Genomic DNA, 22,119 nt, shown 5'->3' on the forward strand with positions numbered 1-22,119 from the left:
CTGACAATATTACTGTAATCATACTACGATTAACGATATTACTGTAACTGTACTACAGGGATTAACTTACTGTAACCATACATCAATGATTAACGATATTACTGTAATCACACTACAATTAACAATATTACTGTAACCAAACTACAACAATTAACAATGTCACTGAAACCATACTACAACAATTAATAGTATTACTGTAACCAAACTACAATGATTACCAATATTACTGTAACTGTACTACAACGATTAACGATATTACTGTAACCACACCACAAAAACTAACAATATTACTGTAAGCAAACTACAATAATTAACAATATTAATGTAGCCGTATTACAGCGATTAACAATGTTATTGTAACAATACAACAATCATTAACAATGTTACTGTAACAGCACTACAACGATTAACGATATTACTTTAACCAAACTACAACAATTACCGATATTACTGAAACCATACTACAACGATTAACGATATTACAGTAACCATACTACAACGATTAACCATATTACTGTAACCATACTATGACGAATAACAATATTACTGTAACAATACTACAATGAATAACGATATTACTGTGACCATACTACAACGATTAACGATATTACTGTAACTGTACTACAATGATTAACGATATTACTGTTACCATACTACAATGATTAACGATGTTACTGTAACCATACCACAACGATTAACGTTACTGTAACCGTACTACAACGATTAACCATATTACTGTAACCGTACAACGATTAACCATATTACTGAAACCGTACTACAACGATTAACGATATTACTGCAACCGTACTACAATGATTAACCATATTACTGTAACCGTACTACAACGATTAACGATATTACTGTAATTGTACTACAATGAATAAAAATATTACTGTAGCCATACTACAACGATTAACGATATTACTGTAACCGTACTACAATGATTAACCATATTACCGTAACCGTACTACAACGATTAACCATATTACCGTAACCGTACTACAACGATTAACCATATTACCGTAACCGTACTACAACGATATTACTGTAATTGTACTACAACGGTTAACCATTTTACTGTAACAATACTACAACGATTAACGATAATACTGTAACCGTACTGCAACGATCAACGATATTACTGTAACCGTACAACGGTTAACCATATTACTGTAACCATACTACAACGATCAACCATATTACCATATTACTGTAACATACAGTATATACTGTAACATTACTAGCACACAGCAATTACAGTTTACGGTTTATGGTTAATATACTGTTCATATAATAATATTAATCAAATATCGTTTAACAGAGTAAAGATTTTTTCCCCTTAGTATATCTGATAATATATTTGTTTTACTTCGGTTAAAATAAAAAGTTTTTAATTTTAAAAACCATTTTAATATCAATATTGTTAGCCCGCTTAAGCAATATATTTTTTCGATTGTTTATATATACATAAAAATATATGTATAAATAGACAGATAGATATGTTTTATGATGCTGGCTTTTAAAAAATGAATCAAGCTAATACTGAAACCAGACCTCACACCAAAACCCCCTTCAAATTCAGTTCCAGTCAGTTTTCACACATTTACCAGTGTTGCATTACCAGCGACACCCCCAGACTATTACATCCTAGAGGAGGCCGCAGCATCTGGCATGCCATCATCTCCACACCTCCTATAGATCAGTTTCATTCCAGGTATTTAGGCTAAGCAAGATTCCTTGAATGCAAACCCTCCAGGAAAACCCATCGGGATGAACTGTGCATGCTCACCGTCTTTCCATATAAGTGTGAAGCCGAGCTGGAAGCGGTGGCGGGCGTAGCTGTGTGTGTGTCTCGGGCCCAGGCAGGACAGCAGTGGTGCGGGCACGGTGCTCACCGACGAGTGCACATGGACACTGGACAGCACCTGGTAGCGTTGGCACAGCAGAGCGTGGAGAACCAGCAGACTCAGAGGAGGCTGCGCAGGGTTAGCGTTGATCACGATGTCCCGCAGCGCACCCAGATCCTGAGCGGGAATCAAGACAGAACAGTGAGTAGCTGTTTACCAGATAACTAAAATATATCATGTCTAATGAGGGAAAAAGTTGCTGTTTTTACCCTGATATTTAAAAAAAAAAAACATAATTTAAAGTAGTTATTGAAGCTGATCATGTCAGAAACGTATACCGGCCCATGCCTAGTTAGGGTGCTGATTGGGACACACCCAGAATCTTCTTTTTTTTTTTTGGGTGAGCTGTCACTGACGGCGCCTGTAAACGCTCACCTTGCCCAGCAGAGCGTCCAGATCTGCAGTTCCTCTGAGGACGGCGTCAGCGGGGGTGTGTGTGAGTGTGTGTGCGAGTGTGCTGGCGTCCAGATCCGCATCCGGAGTGGTCACAGTCTTCGCCAGTCCGTCCACCGTGGCCTTCAGCTCGTACAGCTTCCTCAAGATCTCGTCCTGACGCTCCTCTAGGGCCTTTACTGTAGGATCCACCTCACCGTTCTGAAACACGCATACACATAATCATAAACACTGGACATGATAGCTATTTTAAGGGCGACCGATCATGCAAAAATTACTTTTATAAGAGGTTGTGTGTCAGCAGTGTGTGAATATCTCCAGCTTCTAATGGTACAAATGAATTAATTCGATTGTTTTTAATCAGACTTGATAAAAAGAGTCTGCAGAAATACTCTGATTGACATCCTCCCTTTGTATGATGTCAGCAGAGGGGGAAAGCCCCGCCCACTAGTGCCCATCTCTCCCTCATTAACATAAACAGCCCTGAGTGAGAAGCCGTTTAGCAGCCATTAGAGTTTTGAAGCTGCCACTATGCTGACACACAGGCATTTGTAGCTCCGCCCTCTTTTGAAAAAGAGCACAATCTCATTTGAATTTAAAGCGACAGGTAACATGGTATAGTCTTCCCTGGATAAATAATTACACACAATCATTATTAAAGTAGCAAACTTTATAATTTCTTGTGTCCAGATGGTTCACATACGTACACAGTTGAAGTGAGAATTATTCGACCACTGTTTATTTTTTATAACGATGGTTTGTTCTGTAGACTATTGAAAAAAATATATAGCTTAAAGGGGCTGATAATATTGACCTTAAAATGGTGTTTAAAAAATTAAAAACTGCTTTTATTCTAGCTGAAATAAAACAAATAAGTCTTTCTCTAGAAGAAATAATATTATCAGACATACTGTAAAAATTTCCTTGCTCTGTTAAACATCATTTGGGAAATATTTAAAAAAGAAAAAAACAGGGGGCTAATAATTCTGACTTTAACTATATATATATATATATATATATATATATATATATATATATATATATATATATATATATATATATATATATATATATATATATATAAGGGATGTCCCGATCCGATATTGATATCGGAAATTCGTCCGATATCAGTCCAAAAAACTATATCGGACTGCGTTAAAAATCCCCGATATAAGCAGTCCGATACTCTCTAAACTCCATTACAGCTTTTCTATCCAGCAGCGTCCAGAGCCAGCGTGCAAAGCCCACATGATCACAACACTGCTTGCTAGCAAAGTCTCTAAGATTTAACATGCTCTTCTATTTTTGAATTCTTCTTATGTAAAAAGTTCACATTTATGCAACCAATAGTTAATAAACTGGTTGTTTTTTTCCATACTTACTGTTGCTGACTTTTGTTCTCAGTTTGATCTTGCCGTTCATACATTCGACTCAATGAAATAGGTAAAAGTAAAGTATTCATAATTTGTGCTGATATCGGATTTATATCGGTCTCGGTTCGTACTGATGGCTGCAATATCGGTATCGTATCGGAAGTTAAAATGTTGTATCGGGACATCCCTAATATATATATATATATATATATATATATATATATATATATATATATATATATATATATATATATATATATATATATATAAATAAAATTCTTTAAAAAATGATGTTGCAAGTTTCATATACTGCGATATATATTGCAATAAAAATGCAATTGTACCAAATTACTTGAATAGCTTGTAAGAATTTAATTTAATTGTAATTTTAGATGGACTGGATGATTTTGGGGAGTGTATCTGCATAAAACGTCATTTAAAATGTGACAAAGTTAAATACAACAGATACAAATAAACAATCAAGCAGTATTCAGAAACAGAAATCAAATAATCACAGTATAATAATAATTACAACAACAACACTGTATCTTTTTCATTGAGTAAATAATTATATTCTGTACAATATTTAATCGCACATTGCGATATTGATGCTGAAATGATATATAGTGCAGCTCTAATATATGTATATATGCAATATATGTCCTCCAGAGACCACGCCCATTGACTTGTGTCCTCTGTAGTGGACACTGTGTTTTCATACATTTTCTTTGAATTTTTTGAGCTACTCTGTCAAGTCCTGTTGTACTGTTTCTAGTGATATGTCATTTGATTGGCTGGCATGCTAGGAACCACTTCTTGCACTGCATCCAAAATGGCCGACAAACAAACAAGCACATTTTATGGGAAGGAGAGAGGCATGTACAATTGAGTTGTTTTTGTACTATATATATATATATATATATATATATATATATATATATATATATATATATATATATATATTTGTTTATTAAAGTATCAGGAACAATACATTTAGCTTTCAAACCGGTTAACTTGTTTGTGTTTCAAAATGTCATCCTTTTTAAAATGTCCACTATAGTGGACACCAGGACCATCTTAATGTAATTATTGACTGCATGTTGTAGGGGGCAGAACTGAAGCAGAGAGGATTCTTTATAAGAGAGTTGAGGGAGACTCTGATTTAGAGTCTGACAATCAGACAATTAGAGAATGACGATCAGTTTTAAATTGCTTTTACGTTAAATTTGTTTTGCTTTTTTCAGACTAAACGGTTTCAGGAATTTCAATACAAAACAAAAAAATGGCTTTTGTTTAGTTTTTGTTACATTAATATTGGTTTAGTATTCCTTTACAGCCATATCCTGTAGAGTTTTGTTGTCTGAGTGGCAATCGTTTCGAACTAAAAGGGTCCTGTGGTCCACTACAGTGGACATGCTGTAAAATTAAAAATAAAAACAAAATGTAAAAACTCTAAATTGTAGATTTTTTTTACCATAAAGACAACAAAAAAGAAGATATATTAAAATTAATAATGCATTTTTAATAATAATATTAATATATTTTATTTATAATGCGCTTTTCTCAGTGCCAAAGCGCTGACAGGCATACAAGGCAAACAAAGCAGAACAATAAAAACAGTCAGAAAATAAAATAGAATAAAAAGACCGCAATAAAATATGAATGATTCAATACAATTAGCACTTAAATATAACTTAAGTAGCACTTCCTATTATTTTTTCCATCTAGAGAAAGTCTTAAATTTTAGTTTGGCTGAAACAAAAGTAGTTTCATTATTTTATAAATTACATACAAGGTCAATAACATTAGCCTTATAAAGATAAAAAATGTATTAGAAATATATTATGTACTGTCATCATGGCAAAGACAAAAAAATAGTTATTACCCTACTGAAAAAAACAGCTTAAACCAGCCTAGGCTGGTTTGCTGGTTTAGGCTGGTCGACCAGGCTGGTTTTAGAGGGGTTTTGGCCATTTCCAGGCTGGTTTCCAGCCATTTCCAGTCTGGTCGTAGCTGGTCAGGCTGGGAGATGACCAGCTAAAACTAACTTGACCAGCCTAGCCAGGCTGGGAGCCCAGCCAAAACCAGCCAACCAGCCTAGGCTGGTTTAAGCTGGATTTTTCAGCAGGGCAATGAGTTATTAAAACTATTATATAAAATGTAGAAAAAAACTATAAAAGTACATCTCTTTTATATTATATTATATTTATTTATATTATAATACTTCGAAAATACGAAACATTTCACAGGAGGGCGAATCCTTTTGCCTTCAAATGGATGTATATACAGTAAATTTCCAAATGCACGAAACCCTATAATTGCATTTCTAAGCAGGTTTGGCTTAAATGTGAGACAAAATAATATAATAAATATCGCTAATGTAAATAAGACTATTTTAACCGAGCTGTCAATCACTCATTCCCAGCAAACATTGCATCAGACTGCCATTGGTCTTCAACATGAGCCACTGTTTACTTACTTTCCCCGTTTAAATTATAATCAGTAAAGCTAATATGTGTTGGTTTAACACTAAACCGATCCGATCGATCTGGATCTTACAGTATAAATAATAATGTGATTACCTGAAGCGCGTGCTCGCCGAGGCTCGCTCCCTGCGCGTGGACATTCGGTAACTTGTACATGCACGTCGGCAAATCAACCGTTATGTCAGCGGGACTGACGGGCTTTACCTGGTACATAGGCATGGCGACAGGTAACGAGCGCACTCCGGTGCCAAAAATAAAAGCACGGGACCCAGATACGTGTGTTTTGGACGGGTTTTTGTCCGTCTAGCAGCCGGCTAACAGCAGCTGTGTGGAGAGAAGAGGCCGCTGCGCGTCACTTCCGGCGAGAGTGAAAGCGCGCAGTGACGTCACGACAGAAGCTGAAAATTTGAGTTTTGATTGATGTCAGTTTTTTGTGATCAATTGCTTTTTATTATATTATGTTTTGTTATGTTATATTATGTTATACCAACAGCAAGAAGGTCGCTGGTTCGAGTCCCGGCTAGGTCAGTCGGTGTTTCTGTGTGGAGTTTGCATGTTCTCCCCGTGTTGGCGTGGGTTTCCTCCGGGTGCTCCCCAAAACGAAAGTACAATTCTTTTTGCTTTGGTATTTTTTATTTCTTTTATCGTGCATAGGTAATGACTTATTTCAATTTTAAAGTGAGTAAAATTAGTTTTTTTTACAGCCCCCCCCCCCCCCCCCCCATTTACATTTATGAATAAAAAAAATTCCATATATAATGAGCAAATTAACAATATGCCAAATTTTGAAGTCAACTGTATTCTCATAAAAAAATAAAACATCTTTATCTTTGAATTCCAATGATATATTCATACTCTGCTTAACAAAAAAGAAAAGATCACACCAAAACAATTGTGAATAAATACAATCATAAAATAAATGAACAATACTCTCTTCTTTATCGTTACAGAAAGTACATTTTAAATCAATATCTTTACAAAATCCTGCAATTACCTGTTTTACAGGGTAAATACGATGAACAATTTTTAAAAGACACCTCTCGCTTTTTGAATAATTGTTGTTGGGTTTTTTGTTTGTTTGTTTTTTCTCTTCTTCTTATATTGTGCTTGATTGGATGTTAATATAATGTTGTTATTGCCCTTGTATGTTCTGTGTTCTAAAATTGCAATTAAAAAAAAAATGAAAGTACAAACCGAAAAGTATGTGTTTAAGATAAAAACAAACATTTTTATGACATTACTTTTTATTAGTTTAGTGATTTGAGGGCCCCTAAGCAATTCCAGCAATTCTCACCAGTCCTAAAGTGCACCCTGTATTTATTTAATGATTTTTTTATTTTTTATTTAGCTGTTTTTGCTTTATATCACTTATTCTTGTTTTTTCTATGTATCATTTTAATGCAACGTCCACATTTTAAATAAATTGTGTTTCTTAAAATGAACTCACAACTAAAATTAAATAAAAAAATAAATGAACGAATGAATGAAAATTATATATATATACATATATATATATATATATATATATATATATATATATATATATATATATATATATATATATATATATAGTTGAAGTCAGAATTATTAGCCCTACTGAATTATTAGACCGCTAATTATTAAAAAATTAAAAGGGGGGCTAATAATTCTGACTTCAACTGTATATATGAATGAGTGATTGAATAAAAAAATATATGAATGAATGAATGAATAAATATATGTATGAATAAATAAATAAATTGATATATGAATGAATAAATAAATATATGAATGAATAAAATGAATGAATGAATAAAATAAATAAAATAATAAATAAATATGCAAATTAATTATTAAATAAATTTATGAATGAATAAATATATGAATGAATAAATATATGAATGAATAAATATATGAATGAATGAATAAATAAATATATGAATGAATAAATAAATATATGAATGAATGACTAAACGAATGAATGAAAAAATATATAAATTTATGAATGAATAAATGAATGAATGAATGAATGAATGAATGAATATACAAATGAATAAATACATCAATCAATAAATATATGAACGAATACATTAAAAATAAATAAACATATGCATGAATAAATAAATATTTGAATGAATAAATAAAGAAATATTTGAATGAATAAATGAACAAATAAATGAACGAATGAATGAATAAATAAATAAATAAATAAATAAAGTAAATGAATTAATTAATGAATGAATAAATTCAATTATTTTGCTTTTAAAACTAAATGGCTGTACTTTTCTATGATTAGGGGTGGGAAACAAACTAGAGAAGAGGTATTAAGTTAAAATGGTAATTTGTTAAACTCTGACCATACCAAATAAGAAAGAAAATTATGTTATATATAGTTTATCGGTATAATCAATACATCTGGGTATTTAATGGGCCGCTTACCTCTCTTGAAATCCGGCCCTGCTTTCATATTACCTGCTTCTGCATTCCTCCTGGCTTTCTTTGTGCATGTATGAGCTCTTGTCCAGCAGAGGGCAGCAACACACAACATTTAAAGGAACAGTTCACCCAAAAAGCCTTTATTTTACTCACCCTTTACTTGTTTCAAACCTTTATGAGTTTCTTTTTGAAGATTTTTGAAGAATGTTGAAAACCGGTAACCATTATAGTCAATGGTTTCTGGTTTCTAACATTCTTCAAAATATCTTCTTTTGTGTTCAACAGAAGAAAGAAACTCGTAAAGGGTTGAAACCACTTGAGGGAGAGTCCCTTTAATACCATAGATGAACAGCACACTTTTAAGCCTGATATTATTATATTATTATTTATTCACCACATACTAATATGCAAATTAACACACATTTTAGTTATAAAGAGTTCTAAAATATTTGCCGTTGTTTTTCCTCCGGGTGATCCGGCTTCCCCCAAACACAAGCACTGTAGGTGAATTGGGTAAGCTACAATTGTCCATATATGTGTGAATGAGTGTGTATGGGTGTTTCCCAGTGATGGGTTGCAGCTGGAAGGGCATCCGCTGCGTAAAACATGTGCTGGATAAGTTGGCGATTCATTCCGCTGTGGGGACCCCAGATTAATAAAGTTACTAAGCTGAAAAGAAAATGAATGAATGAATGAATATTATGCTATATTATATTGTATTGTATTTTGTTATATTATTATATTTTGATTATTGTCTTTTATATATTTGGATTATCACAGTAAATCAGGGTTATTATTATTATATTTTCACAATGCTGGGTCAAATATGAACAAACCCCACAGTTTGGGTGAATAAAGAAAATTTACATTTAATTAAAAAAAAACAAAAAACAACTTAAAAAAAGTAGTAAAAAGATAAATTACTTGTTTGTTTGTTCGATCGTTCCTTCCTCCCTTCATTGATTGATTGATTGATTGATTGACTAAATGATTGATTGATTGATTAAATGATTAATTGATTGATTGATTGATTAAATGACTGATTGATTGACTAAATTATTGATTGATTGATTAAATGATTAATTGATTGATTGATTGATTGATTGATTGATTGATTGATTGATTAAATGACTGATTGATTGATTGATTGACTAAATTATTGATTGATTGATTGATTAAATGATTAATTGATTGATTAAATTATTGCTTAATTTATTGATTGATTGGTTGATTAAATGATTGATTGATTAATTGATTGATTGATTAAATGATTAATTGATTGATTGATTGATTGATTGATTAAATGATTAATTGATTGATTGATTGATTAAATGATTGATTGATTGATTAAATGATTGCTTGCTTGATTGATTGATTGATTAAATGATTAAATGATTAATTGATTGATTGATTGATTAAATGATTGATTGATTGATTAAATGATTGCTTGCTTGATTGATTGATTAAATGATTAATTGATTGATTAAATGATTGATTGATTAAATGATTGATTGATTGATTGATTGATTAAATGATTGATTGATTAATTGATTGATTGATTGATTAAATGATTGATTGATTAAATTATTAATTGATTGATTGATTAAATGATTGATTGATTGATTGATTGATTGATTGATTGATTGATTGATTGATTGATTGATTGATTGAAAAAAATCAGTTTTTAATTTTAATTTTTTTATCAAATTTGAGGTCAATATCATTACCCTCTTTAAAAAGATTTTTTTCAGAACAAATTAGTTATACAATAACTAACTCTAGTTCACCTAATTAACCTAGTGAAGCCTTTAAATGTGACTTTAAGCTGTATTGAAGTGTCTTGAAGAATATCTAGTCTAATATTATTTACTGTCATCATGGCAAAGAGAAAATAAATCAGTGATTAGAGAGGAGTTATTAACACTATTATGATTAGAAATGTGCTGAGAAAAAAAAACACAGGACAGAATACACAGTCTGTACAGTATAAAAATCATTACGTCTGTGTCTTTGTCTGTATGTGTGTGTGTGTGCGTTGTTCAGCTCAGCTTAGGGACAGTGTGTGTGTTTTGTCAGCACACCTGTGATCTGTTCTGCCACCCGAAGCTTTGCGTCTGCTCATTTACTGCTGATCCTCCTGCTGTGTTGATGCGTTTCTGAGAGACTGAGAACAACCTCTGCTGGAAACCTCCAGATCTGCTGCAAAAACATTTCGAATATCCCTGCCCATATATTCCTTTATTGGCTCAGTCCGTTTATTAATCTGGAGTCGCCACAGAGGAATGAACCACCAACTTATCCAGGATATGCTTTAGACAGCGGATGCACTTCCAGCTGCAACCCATCACTGGGAAACACCCATACACTCTTGCGTTCACACACACACACCAATTCATCTATAGTGCATGTGTTTGGACTGTGTGAAACCGGACCACACAGAGGAAACCCACGCCAACACGAGGAGAACATGCAAACTCCACACAGAAACGCCAACTGACCCAGCCGGGGCTTAAACCAACAACCTTCTTGCTCTGAGGTGAGGGTGCTACCCACTACACCCCCCTCTGCCTATTAAAGGGACAGTTGTCTGTATTTTGTGATTCACAAGTGTTATGGTTGTGACTTTCATTATGGGATGTTGATCTCTGCTCTGTCGACTGTTGGAAATTCAACTCTGCAACTCAGTTGGATGTGTCCATTTATCCCCAAAAATACTAATGCTGACCACAGTACACGTTTCCACTGTGTGATGGTCCATCCCAGATGCCTCCGAGCCCAGAGAAGTTATTGTAACCCCGTTGGTCCTACGCCACCCAACCTGCTCCGAGCTGGTATCGAAGTGGCGACCTTCCGCATGGGAGTCGGTTGCTCTAAACAGGAGGCTAAAGACTATAACCTCTAGTGTCTGTCGCTAGAGCACCTTTAAAGGTCAGAGGAGTGAGGTTTACCCGCACAGCACTTACTAGCTGGCCTCTGTTACACTCACCCCCTAAACCTCACTCCCATCTAGGTCACGGCACCAATGTAACCCAGCCAGTCCTACGCCACCCAACCTGCTCCGAGCTGTTATTGAACCGGCAACCTTCCGCATGGGAGTCGGTTGATCTACCAAGGAGGCTAACGTCTGTCACAAGAGCACCTTTAGAGGTCAGAGAAGTGAGGTTTACCTTTACTAGCTGGCCTCTGTTACACTCACCCCCCTAAACCTCACTCCCATCCGGGTCACGGCACCAATGTAACCCCGCCGGTCCTACACCACCCAACCTGCTCCAACCTGATATCGAACCGGCGACCTTCAGCGACTCTGATGGGAGGCGGGTGCTCTACCAAGGAGGCTAAAGAGGAGTGAGGTTTACCTGCACAGCACTTACTAGCTGGCCTCTGTTACATTGACTTCTGGACACTGTTAACATAGGGCTACCTTTTTCCACAGTACAGTTTGTGGATGTAATTACGTATTGTGGTACTTGACAAAGGTTTGCCAAAGTAGTCCTTTTTATTCTGTACTGTCCCAACCTTTTCTGATTTGCGGTTGTATTATATAACAATAAAATTATGAAATTATATGACAATAAAAGCTACTTTTTCAAACTTTTCAAGGTGTTACGTTCGCCTGCAGAGCAGTACTTCGGGGTTAGGTGTGCGCGCTTGTTTGTATGTGGGTGTGTTGTTTTACGTACAAACGGCATTGGAGGATTTGCGTTTAACGCTGATAATGGGATGGGATCGCACCACCAATCGCTTGTCGGTGTAGCGTTTAAAAGCCGGGCCCAAACTACAAAGGCGATCTCTCAATCTCTATCTGCTTTTCTCTCGCTTTCGCTCACTCTTTCTGTGGGTCTCTGTGAGGACAGTCTCTCTTTCGAGAACTAGTCTGAGAGAACGTGTTTTCTTTTTGCTTGTGATCAATGCTCTTGTCTAAAGATTTATGAACGCAACACTGACGACCCATGTCTCCAAACAATTCTTCTTCTTCCACTTGTTTTAATTTAGTTTCAACGTGGCGTCTCTCTGCCATCGGAACATTGATATATGTAGCTTCGAAGACTGTTACATTCACAATAGAGCACGCTGATTGGTTCGAACCAAGACTTCATCATGAATTAATGCTGAAAGCTCAGAGACGTCACCATGTACTCGCAGGTATCGACATCCAGTCTCCACGCTGGAATACATACAAGGGTCTCATGGCCGTGACGCAGCTTCAACATTTCTTTTCAAACCGGAAGAACGAATTTGGTTGAAAAAAATGTAAAAACAACCAAATTTACACTTTATACGTGTCCTAACAGTATTTTTAGCAACAAGAGACACATATATGACTCTCAACATCCCAAAAAATATGTTTTGATGTTTGGTGACCCTTTAAATAGGCACTATCCTTATAAATAAACTGGATAGTTGCAATCTAAACAACTACATCCTCAACTAAAAAAGCCTCAAAAGTACACGATGTTGTCCAACAGCTGCAATATTTGTCAAACTGTAGTGAGTGATCTGCTGTCACTCTGTGTGGGCGGAGGAATACACAAGGGTGAAGAGGCTGTGAGGAGTGCTCATATTGCAGAATATCTCACGGCTATCAGCCAATCAGATTCCAGAACCAGACAGCACCAAGCACACCTGATTCAGATCAGCAGCTCATTAGCAGAGACTGAAAGACCTGTAACGGGTGCGTGACATAGGAGACATCCAAAACATGCAGTGCTGGTGGTCCTCCAGGAACGTGGTTGAGAAACACTGCTCTATGTTACTTCTTTCCTTCCTAATACTTATAACAACGAACAATATTGTGCACAAAACCATTCAGCTCTCCAAGAAGATATATAAATGCTCGCTAATAAACACTGGAGCAGAAAGAGTCAGAGAGAGACATTTAATTAAAACGCACAATTGAGTTTGGTGTCCCGACAGCTTGTTACGCTTTAATAATTCACCGTCCGCCGGTGGTGTGAGATAATGTGGAGATCTGGTGCCCGTATGGACGAAACTGAAACCCAACAGCAGCCCCAGAAACTGAGGCGGTGCTGGGAAATGGAGGGTTTGACGGATAAAGCAGAACTCCTGTGTGGACTGACCACATGTATCAGGTTAATGCAAAGTTTAAGAGCGTTTAATATTGACCAGCACTGAGCGGCTGCTTTACTCACAGCTGCCTGACGGTAAATTATGTTGGTGATTTAGAACGCTACGGTAAAAATACGTAACCTGTTTACCCAAAGAAAATCTAACAAGATGTAAAACAAGTCTCTGATGTGCCTAGAGTGTGTGTGTGAAGTTTCAGCTCAAAATACCCCACAGATAATCTTTATACCTCTCTAAAACTGAACCTTTTAGGCTTTATTCCTAATTTGGTGGCTGTCGCTTTAAATGCAAATGAGATTGTGCTCTTTTCAGAAGAAGGGGCGGACATAACCAAAAAAATACTGGCAGGTTTTTTGTTTTGTTTTTCAGAATATCCCTTTAAACTATTACAAATGCCAATTAGGGCTCTTTTTTAACGATTTAATTACAGTCTAAAGCTCAAGGAGCAAAAGCATTAAGGGCGTGTTTGAATCCACTTTTGCAATATTAAGGATGGATAAATACGCTCTGCGCTGTGGAGCATGGTCTAACAGGGTTGTGCTTATTCTCTTAATGAGAAAATCAGTCTCGTCTTCCCATTCCCTTTAAGAGTTGCATCATGGTGCATTTGCTATTTACATGGCGACTTTGTAAGAGTAAAAACTGAACGCTTCACTAGCGAGAAAACAGTTAAACAGAGCATCTGCAGCACGAGGATAAAGAACGAGCCTCCTCCATTCGGCCTCTTTACCTTACTTTTACTCTTTACTCCTTTACTTTGCTGGAGTGAGGAAACGCTGGAAACTCACTCCACTGAACACATCCATTAGCCCACATATTTAATTTCCTTTGTTAAGAGCAAAGATTTGTGTCAAAACTATTTCTGAAGTCAGTTCTAATCTCCAGCTAAGGAATAAATGAACAATAATAATGAAGTGTGGTCAGAAAACTGAGTTATATCCAAACACACATCCTGTTCTTATGCCCTATATGCTGATGCAGACGACTCCAAAACCCCACAGCTGGACAAATCTAAATCTCTCTTTAATAAAACAAATATAGTTATATATATATATATATATATATATATATATATATATATATATATATATATATATGCATTTAATAAATAATACTGCTAATAATAACATTATACAAGCTCTGCGCTGGACCTTAGACCAGCTTTAGTAGGCCTAATTTAGTTTCTCAAAATAGCAATGCGCCAACAATGCGCCCTTACACACCTCCTTTATAGACCAGCACACCTATGAGGCCACAGAGTGGCACAAATGGATTTACTATTTAAACAACGTGGAGAAAAACAGGAAAATTACTGTTGCGCTGGTCTGAAAATAACAACAAGTTGCGCCAAACACATCTTGCGCCTTATTGCGCCGGGTGTATGATAGAGCCCTAAAAGTTGTTTTTCACATTTTTGTGAAATCAAAAACTGTTGAAGGAAAGATCAAAGTCCTACAATGCAACAAACAAAACAAAAACATGACAAATACAGAAATATACTGATGCAGATGACGTTTAATGACTTTGTAGTAGTTTAAAATTATACTAAATATATATATATATATATATATATATATATATATATATATATATATATATATATATATATATATACAAACAGTTGAAGTCAGAATTATTAGTTCCCTGAATTATTTGCTTGCTCTGTTAAACATCATTTGGGAAACATTTAAAAAAGAAAAAAAACATTCAAAGGGGGGCGAATAATTCTGACTTCAGCTGTATAGTACAAGTGCTGGCAGTTAGTTTTTTTTTTTTTTTACATAATTTGCAACACCAATACAGACAATATATCCCTTTTAAACTATTAACAAATTGCAATAAAAGTCAAACTTTTCTGCATTGAATGTTGTTGGAGGAAAGATCAAAGTCATAATGCAAAAAACAACTTTTTTACATTTTAAATTTTGCACTACCGATGCAGCCGGCCTCTGGACTACACTATATGTTCATGGCACAGGATAATCTGTGCTGCACGTGTGCTTTCCGATGACTTTATTTCCAGCAAAAGGTCTTTTATTATCAAATGAAGTATTCCCAAAGCATTTGACTGGTCTTTTATAGTCAAATGGAGCCGTCCTCAACATTTGAATGCCTTAAGATCCCGAATGAGGGATCTGGATCCGCCACAACCAGCAGCTCATGGAAGTGAGGCAAACCAAAGCTGCAATAATTAGTTGAGAGTCCAAAATGTTCATACTTAACTATATTCATTTATTCACTGATTTTAAAAAGAAACTACAGTAATTTACAGTAAATATTGTGGTGTTTTTGAATCGTACTATAGTAAATTATGACTATAGTTGCTATGGTTTTATATCTACAGTCGCTATGGTGTAGTATACCTACATGTCAAAAATACTATAGTAACTTATAATAACTACTACAGTGTTTTTGAAGGATATTACAGTAAAATACTTGAATCTGTGGTGGTGATTCTACAGTCGCTATGGTAACACATTAATTATAGTAATTATTCTGTTGTGCTGATTCTTTAGTTGCTATGGTGACACAACAACTATAGTAATTAATCTGTTATGGTTATTCTTTAGTTGCTATGGTAACACAAGTACTATACTAAAGTACTTGAATTATTTTGTTGTGGTGATTCTACAGTTGCTATGGTAACACAACAACTATAGCAAAAAATATGTTGTGGTGATTCTACAGTTGCTATGGTAACACAACAATTATAGTATTTATTCTGTTGTGGTGATTCTACAGTTGCTATGGTAACAAGAACTATATTAAAGTACTTAAATTAATCTGTTGTGTCGGTTCTACAGTCACTATGGTAACACAGCAACTAGTAATTAATCTGTTGTGGTGACATACTAAAGTAATATAAACAAAATCCTTAATACTGTAGTTTTCTACAACTAAAGGCTATATCATATACAACACACCACAGTTTACCGTAGTAAAACCAACGTATAATACAGTATTTATTAGTTAACAATTAAAGAAATACAACAAAAATAAACAAGTTTTGGTATATCTGATTGTGCTTCTCTGTGATTATATCTCGTCTTAAGATTTGCATACATATTTTTATTATTACCAATAATATTATTAGCATACCAAAAAAATGTGCATTAAAACATATTAAACGTAAATAGATTTTAAGTTAATTATAAACAGCTTAGAGTTAGAAAAAAACAATCATATTGATGTATATTATTTATTCCAAGATAAACAAAATACTATAATAATTTACGATAAATACTATGGTGTTTTTGAATCTTACTATGATAAAGTAGGGTTATAGTTGCTATGGTATATTATGGTTTACTATAGTACAATACACCTAAGTTTACTGTAGTAAAACTAATGTATAACACAGTATTTATTAGTAAATAAATAAACGCAACAATAAACAAGTTTTTGTATATTTGAGTGTGCTTCTCTGTGCTTATATCTCTCCTTAAATTTTTTATTAATATTTTCATTATTATTATTATTAATAATAATAATAATAATAATAATAATAATAATAATAATATCAAAATTATGTACTTAAATATATTAAACTAGAATATTTTTAGTTAATTATAAACAGTCATTCATACTTAAGTATATACATTTATTCCCAGATAAACAAAATACTATAGTAATTTACAGTAAATACTCTGGTTTTTGAATCGTACCATAGTAGGATTTATAGTAGGATTATAGTTGCTGTGGTCTATAGTGTCTGTCTACAGTCACTATGGTAACACAACATCTATAGTAACATAAACAAATCACTCGACACTATAGTTTTCTTCAGCTATATGGTACATTATACTACAGTACACCTTAGTTTACTGTAGTAAAAACTAATGTATAATACAGTATTTATTAGTTTATCACTATAGTTAATACTACACGATGTTGGAGTATTGATTAACAGTAGTAAAGGCTACACAGTTTGATAGTGTGGTTCAAAACAACTATAGCACTAACTATAAATTACTATAGTATTATATTTCCATGTGGGTTACCATAAGTATACCTCTCTTTCTCAAGGGAAGCACTAAAGCACAAACACAAGCCTGACAAAACCTGCCAACTAAAATGCTTGCCGTGTTTTTACGGCTCCTCAGACAATGCAGGCACACTTTGCATGTATTTGCTTTTTGCAAAGGTCGGCGGATCAAAACAAAACCAGCGCACTCCAGATCTGCAGTTAATCCAGCCTCAAACGTGGAGAGACGTCGATCTGAACTGCACTCTTTATATTAAATACATTTTACAGCACTTTTGGGCCCTCTTAGATCGGATTTAGGTACATGAAAAAATACTATAGCCACTTATAGTGAATGTTGTAGTGTTTTTGAACCCTACTATAGCAATATAAGTGTATTTTAAGTATAGGTGGGCATAGATTTTTTTTAAAATCTAGATTAATTTAGATTAAAATGACTCATTTGATTTCTGCCGAAGGCATTCAGAATATGTATGCTACCCAATAATAAGTCTTTGAGAATGGGTTTCTCAAGCCAGGTGGCGCATGAGACCAGGGGCCTATCTCCTGTTTCCACAATGCATCATAATCTGCTTGAGGAACTGATCTACTCTGATAATTGGTGATGAAAATAAATGATGATCAATAAGATGTACTTGTGTTTACTCACTGTTTACTCAGGTAAACATAAATGTTGAACTGTCAGCCTACATCAGCTCCAAACAGCAATTTTTGATTACCTTAAAGAGCATCTATGGTGAAAAATTTACTTTTTAAAGCTGTTTGGACAAACATGTGTGTATATATAGTGTATAGACTGTCATATTGGGCTGATATAAACCAATGACTGTAAAAAATATGGACGACGCGACAGCCCTTTTTCCCATTGAACGCCTTGAGGGCAAAATGCCTGCTTGACGGGCACAAACTGTCGCAAAAGACTGCTGAAATTGGAGCCAGACATGCGCAGAAGGATTGTCTGATGGAGCCAGAGGAGGAGCCGCGAAAATGAGCAGAGTCGAGCTTCCAATCAAACGCTTTATGTAAAATCAACCACGCCCCCCGAACTTCTCAGCATGCGTTTGCTGTCATATCAACACAAATGGATGTAATAACGTTAACAAATATGAGGGTTTTATATATTCAATCGCGCCAGCTCCAGGCCGCAGCGCATAACTTACTCGCGGCGTCGCGGGCTGATTCCGGCTCGCATGCGGCAGCGCCTGCTCGTTCGGCCGCCGCATCTGGCTCGATTGACTCGGACTGGTATCGGGCAGTGAGTCCAGGCATCCGGAGTAGGTCCAGCAGAGGTAACATTAGTCAGTCTGAGCTCTAAGAGATAAGTCTCCGGCAGGCGAGAATCTAGCCGGAACTGTGTTTTGCTATCTGGGTGGCTAGGCGTGTATCAGCAAACTAATAAAGCCCGAAAAAAGCCCTGAACTTAGCGAATAAACAGTGTTCCACCAGGATCATGTATGTCAGAAACTATAGTTTACTGCTGAACTCATTTTGTCATGGTAAAATAACACAGAAATCGAATAATAACATTTCAGTCTACTTCAGTCTCCTGCCGAAGCTCAGACGCCGCGCTTTGAGAAACTGTCAATCACAGCTGTCAATCACGATGACACGCCCAGCATTAAATTACTGCTAAAAACAAACTGTTTACAAAAATGAAGATCTGCACCTATTTCAGCACAATAACCAGTGCCTTAATCCACCAGAACCATCTTTCGGGACATTTTATTGCAAGTGTAATATTTTTTTTTATTTGGGCTCAAGTCTCCTTCATTAACACGGAGGAGGCGGGCTTTATGACTTGTACTGCAGCCAGCCCCCAGGGGGCGATCTAACGGCCAAAACCTTCACTCAAACGTAGGCTTGCGGCACACTTGATATAAACACACACAGTCCTTTTTTTTCAATTTAACAACATAGAAACGGTGGACCAATTGGAGCGGTTTTTAAACTGACCGCAACTTGATGTAAGAGAGCGGTCCCCATGCCCATCAATATTGATTGAAAGCCGCGCGTCACGATCATATCCTCAGTTTCTTGTTGCATCCCTGCTGAAAAATCCAGCTTAAACCAGCCTAGGCTGGTTGGCTGGTTTTAGCTGGTCGACCAGGCTGTTTTTAGAGGGGTTTTGGCCACTACTTAAAACTGATAATTTGCAGATATTTGTTTACATTGTGAATTAAAAACATGAAAGTAAACAAGACTACTGCACTAATATTCCAGTATTCACAAGGTCAGTGTTTAGTTAATATGCTTCTAAGCATTGACGTGTGTGTCATCATATGTCTGGCCTGCTCGTTTGTTCAGTTTTCCCTGAGGGTTTGATTAGTTTGCTCACCTGTTGTGTTTCTCCCTGATTGTTCCCTCGTGTATTGAAGTTCCCTTGTTTCCACAGTTCTTTGTTCCCTGTGTTTTAGATTGCTTGTGTTATATTTATTACCGCTTGTTCAGTAGTCAGAGCACTGATCAGGGCGTCAGTCGTTTTAAGTGCTGTCTCAATCACAAAAGTCGGTAAAGTCCAGAAGGGATACAGCCGTGGATACTCACATCACTATAGCATCATTTTCATGACACTGGACAGCAATAATTCATATTTTTACATTAGTGTGAGGCTTGGGTTTAGGCTTGAGTAGGGGATAGACATTAATAAAATACAATTAATGGATATTTTAATAAATAATTCTCGTTACAATACTGTTTTTGCATTACTGTAATGGTTGGGTTTAGGATAGACAATACAACACAATATAATGGTTAATTTAATAAATAATATGAATAATACTTTGTATAATTACTGTTTTTACAGTATGATGAGGGTTAGGGTTGGTGTAGACACAAATAAAACATAATGGGTAATTTTAGAAAAATATGAATGACACTCGATATAATTACTGTTGTTACATTATTATGAGGGTTGGGGTCGGGGTACACGTTAATAAAATACAATATAATGGGTAATTTAATAAAAAAATAGGAATAAAACTCGATATAACAACTGTTTTTACATCATTTTAAGGGTTAGGGTAGGGGTAGACGTTAATAAAATACAATATAATGGGTAATTTAATAAATAAATTGAATAATACTTGCTATTATTAGTGTTTTACATTACTATGAGGGTTGAAAAAGGAGTAGACGTTAATAAAATACAATATATTGAGTAATTTAATAAATAAATTGAATAATACTCGCTATTATTACTGTTTTTTAATAAAAATGTTGGGATAGATGTTAGTAAAACACAATATAATGGGTAGTTTAATAAATAAATTGAATAATACTCGCTTTTATTACTGTTTTACATTAAAGGGTTGGGATAGACGTTAGTAAAATACAATTATAATGGGTAATTTAATAAATAAATTGAATAATACTCGCTATTATTACTGTTTTACATTACTATAAGGGTTGACAAAGGAGTAGATGTTAATAAAATACAATATAATGGGTAATTTAATAAATAAATTGAATGATACTCGCTATTATTACTGTTTTTTAATAAAAATGTTGGGATAGATGTTAGTAAAACACAATATAATGGGTAATTTAATAAATAAATTGAATAATACTCGCTTTTATTACTGTTTTACATTAAAGGGTTGGGATAGACGTTAGTAAAATACAATTATAATGGTTAATTTAATAAATAAATTGAATGATACTCGCTATTATTACTGTTTTACATTACTATGAGGGTTGACAAAGGAGTAGATGTTAATAAAATACAATATAATGGGTAATTTAATAAATAAATTGAATAATACTTGCTATTATTACTGTTTTTTAATAAAAATGTTGGGATAGATGTTAGTAAAACACAATATAATGGGTAATTTAATAAATAAATTGAATAATACTCGCTTTTATTACTGTTTTACATTAAAGGGTTGGGATAGACGTTAGTAAAATACAATTATAATGGGTAATTTAATAAATAAATTGAATAATACTCGCTATTATTACTGTTTTACATTACTATGAGGGTTGACAAAGGAGTAGATGTTAATAAAATACAATATAATGGGTAATTTAATAAATAAATTGAATGATACTCGCTATTATTACTGTTTTTTAATAAAAGTGTTGGGATAGATGTTAGTAAAACACAATATAATGGGTAATTTAATAAATAAATTGAATATAACTCGCTATTATTACTGTTTTTACATTACTATGAGGGTTGACACAGGGGTAGACATTAATAAAATAAAACATAATGGGTAATTTAATGAATAAATTGAAAAATACTCGCTGTTATTACAGTTTTTACATTACTATGAGGGTTGATGAAGGAGTAGATGTTAATTAAATACAGTATAATTTAATCAATAATATAAACAATATCTGCTATAATTACTGTTTTTACAGTACCATGAGGACTGGGTAGAGGTTAATAAATAGGTAATATAATAAAAAATATGAATAATACTTAACAAGCAAACTCAAAGTTCTTCCAGTGCACTGAAACGTTTGCACCC

The 22,119-nt window shown here is 34.4% G+C and overlaps 1 protein-coding gene and 1 long non-coding RNA gene across 5 annotated transcripts in view; both read right to left on the minus strand.

Annotated features, from left to right (window-relative positions):
• The window catches only part of aimp2 (aminoacyl tRNA synthetase complex interacting multifunctional protein 2), a 7,896-nt gene extending 1,377 nt beyond the window's left edge, over nucleotides 1-6,519 (minus strand). Inside the window, exons 1-3 of one of the 4 annotated variants that reach the window (XR_015479702.1) lie at nucleotides 6,256-6,519; nucleotides 2,283-2,501; nucleotides 71-2,024 (exon numbers count right to left, since the gene is read on the minus strand). Coding sequence is in view for 2 of the 4 variants with exons in the window: in NM_213338.1 (NP_998503.1) it covers nucleotides 1,790-2,024; nucleotides 2,283-2,501; nucleotides 6,256-6,378 (577 nt within the window). In the remaining 2 variants the exon portion in view is untranslated. 4 annotated transcript variants of the gene reach the window in all.
• LOC147846139 (uncharacterized) overlaps nucleotides 1-22,119 on the minus strand; it is a 281,389-nt gene that overhangs the window by 110,888 nt on the left and 148,382 nt on the right. The gene's annotated exons all lie outside the window — the stretch shown is intronic.

Source organism: Danio rerio, chromosome 3 (assembly GCF_052040795.2).
Source record: "Danio rerio strain M-AB ecotype USA chromosome 3, GRCz13ab, whole genome shotgun sequence".
Classification (NCBI taxonomy): domain Eukaryota; kingdom Metazoa; phylum Chordata; class Actinopteri; order Cypriniformes; family Danionidae; genus Danio; species Danio rerio.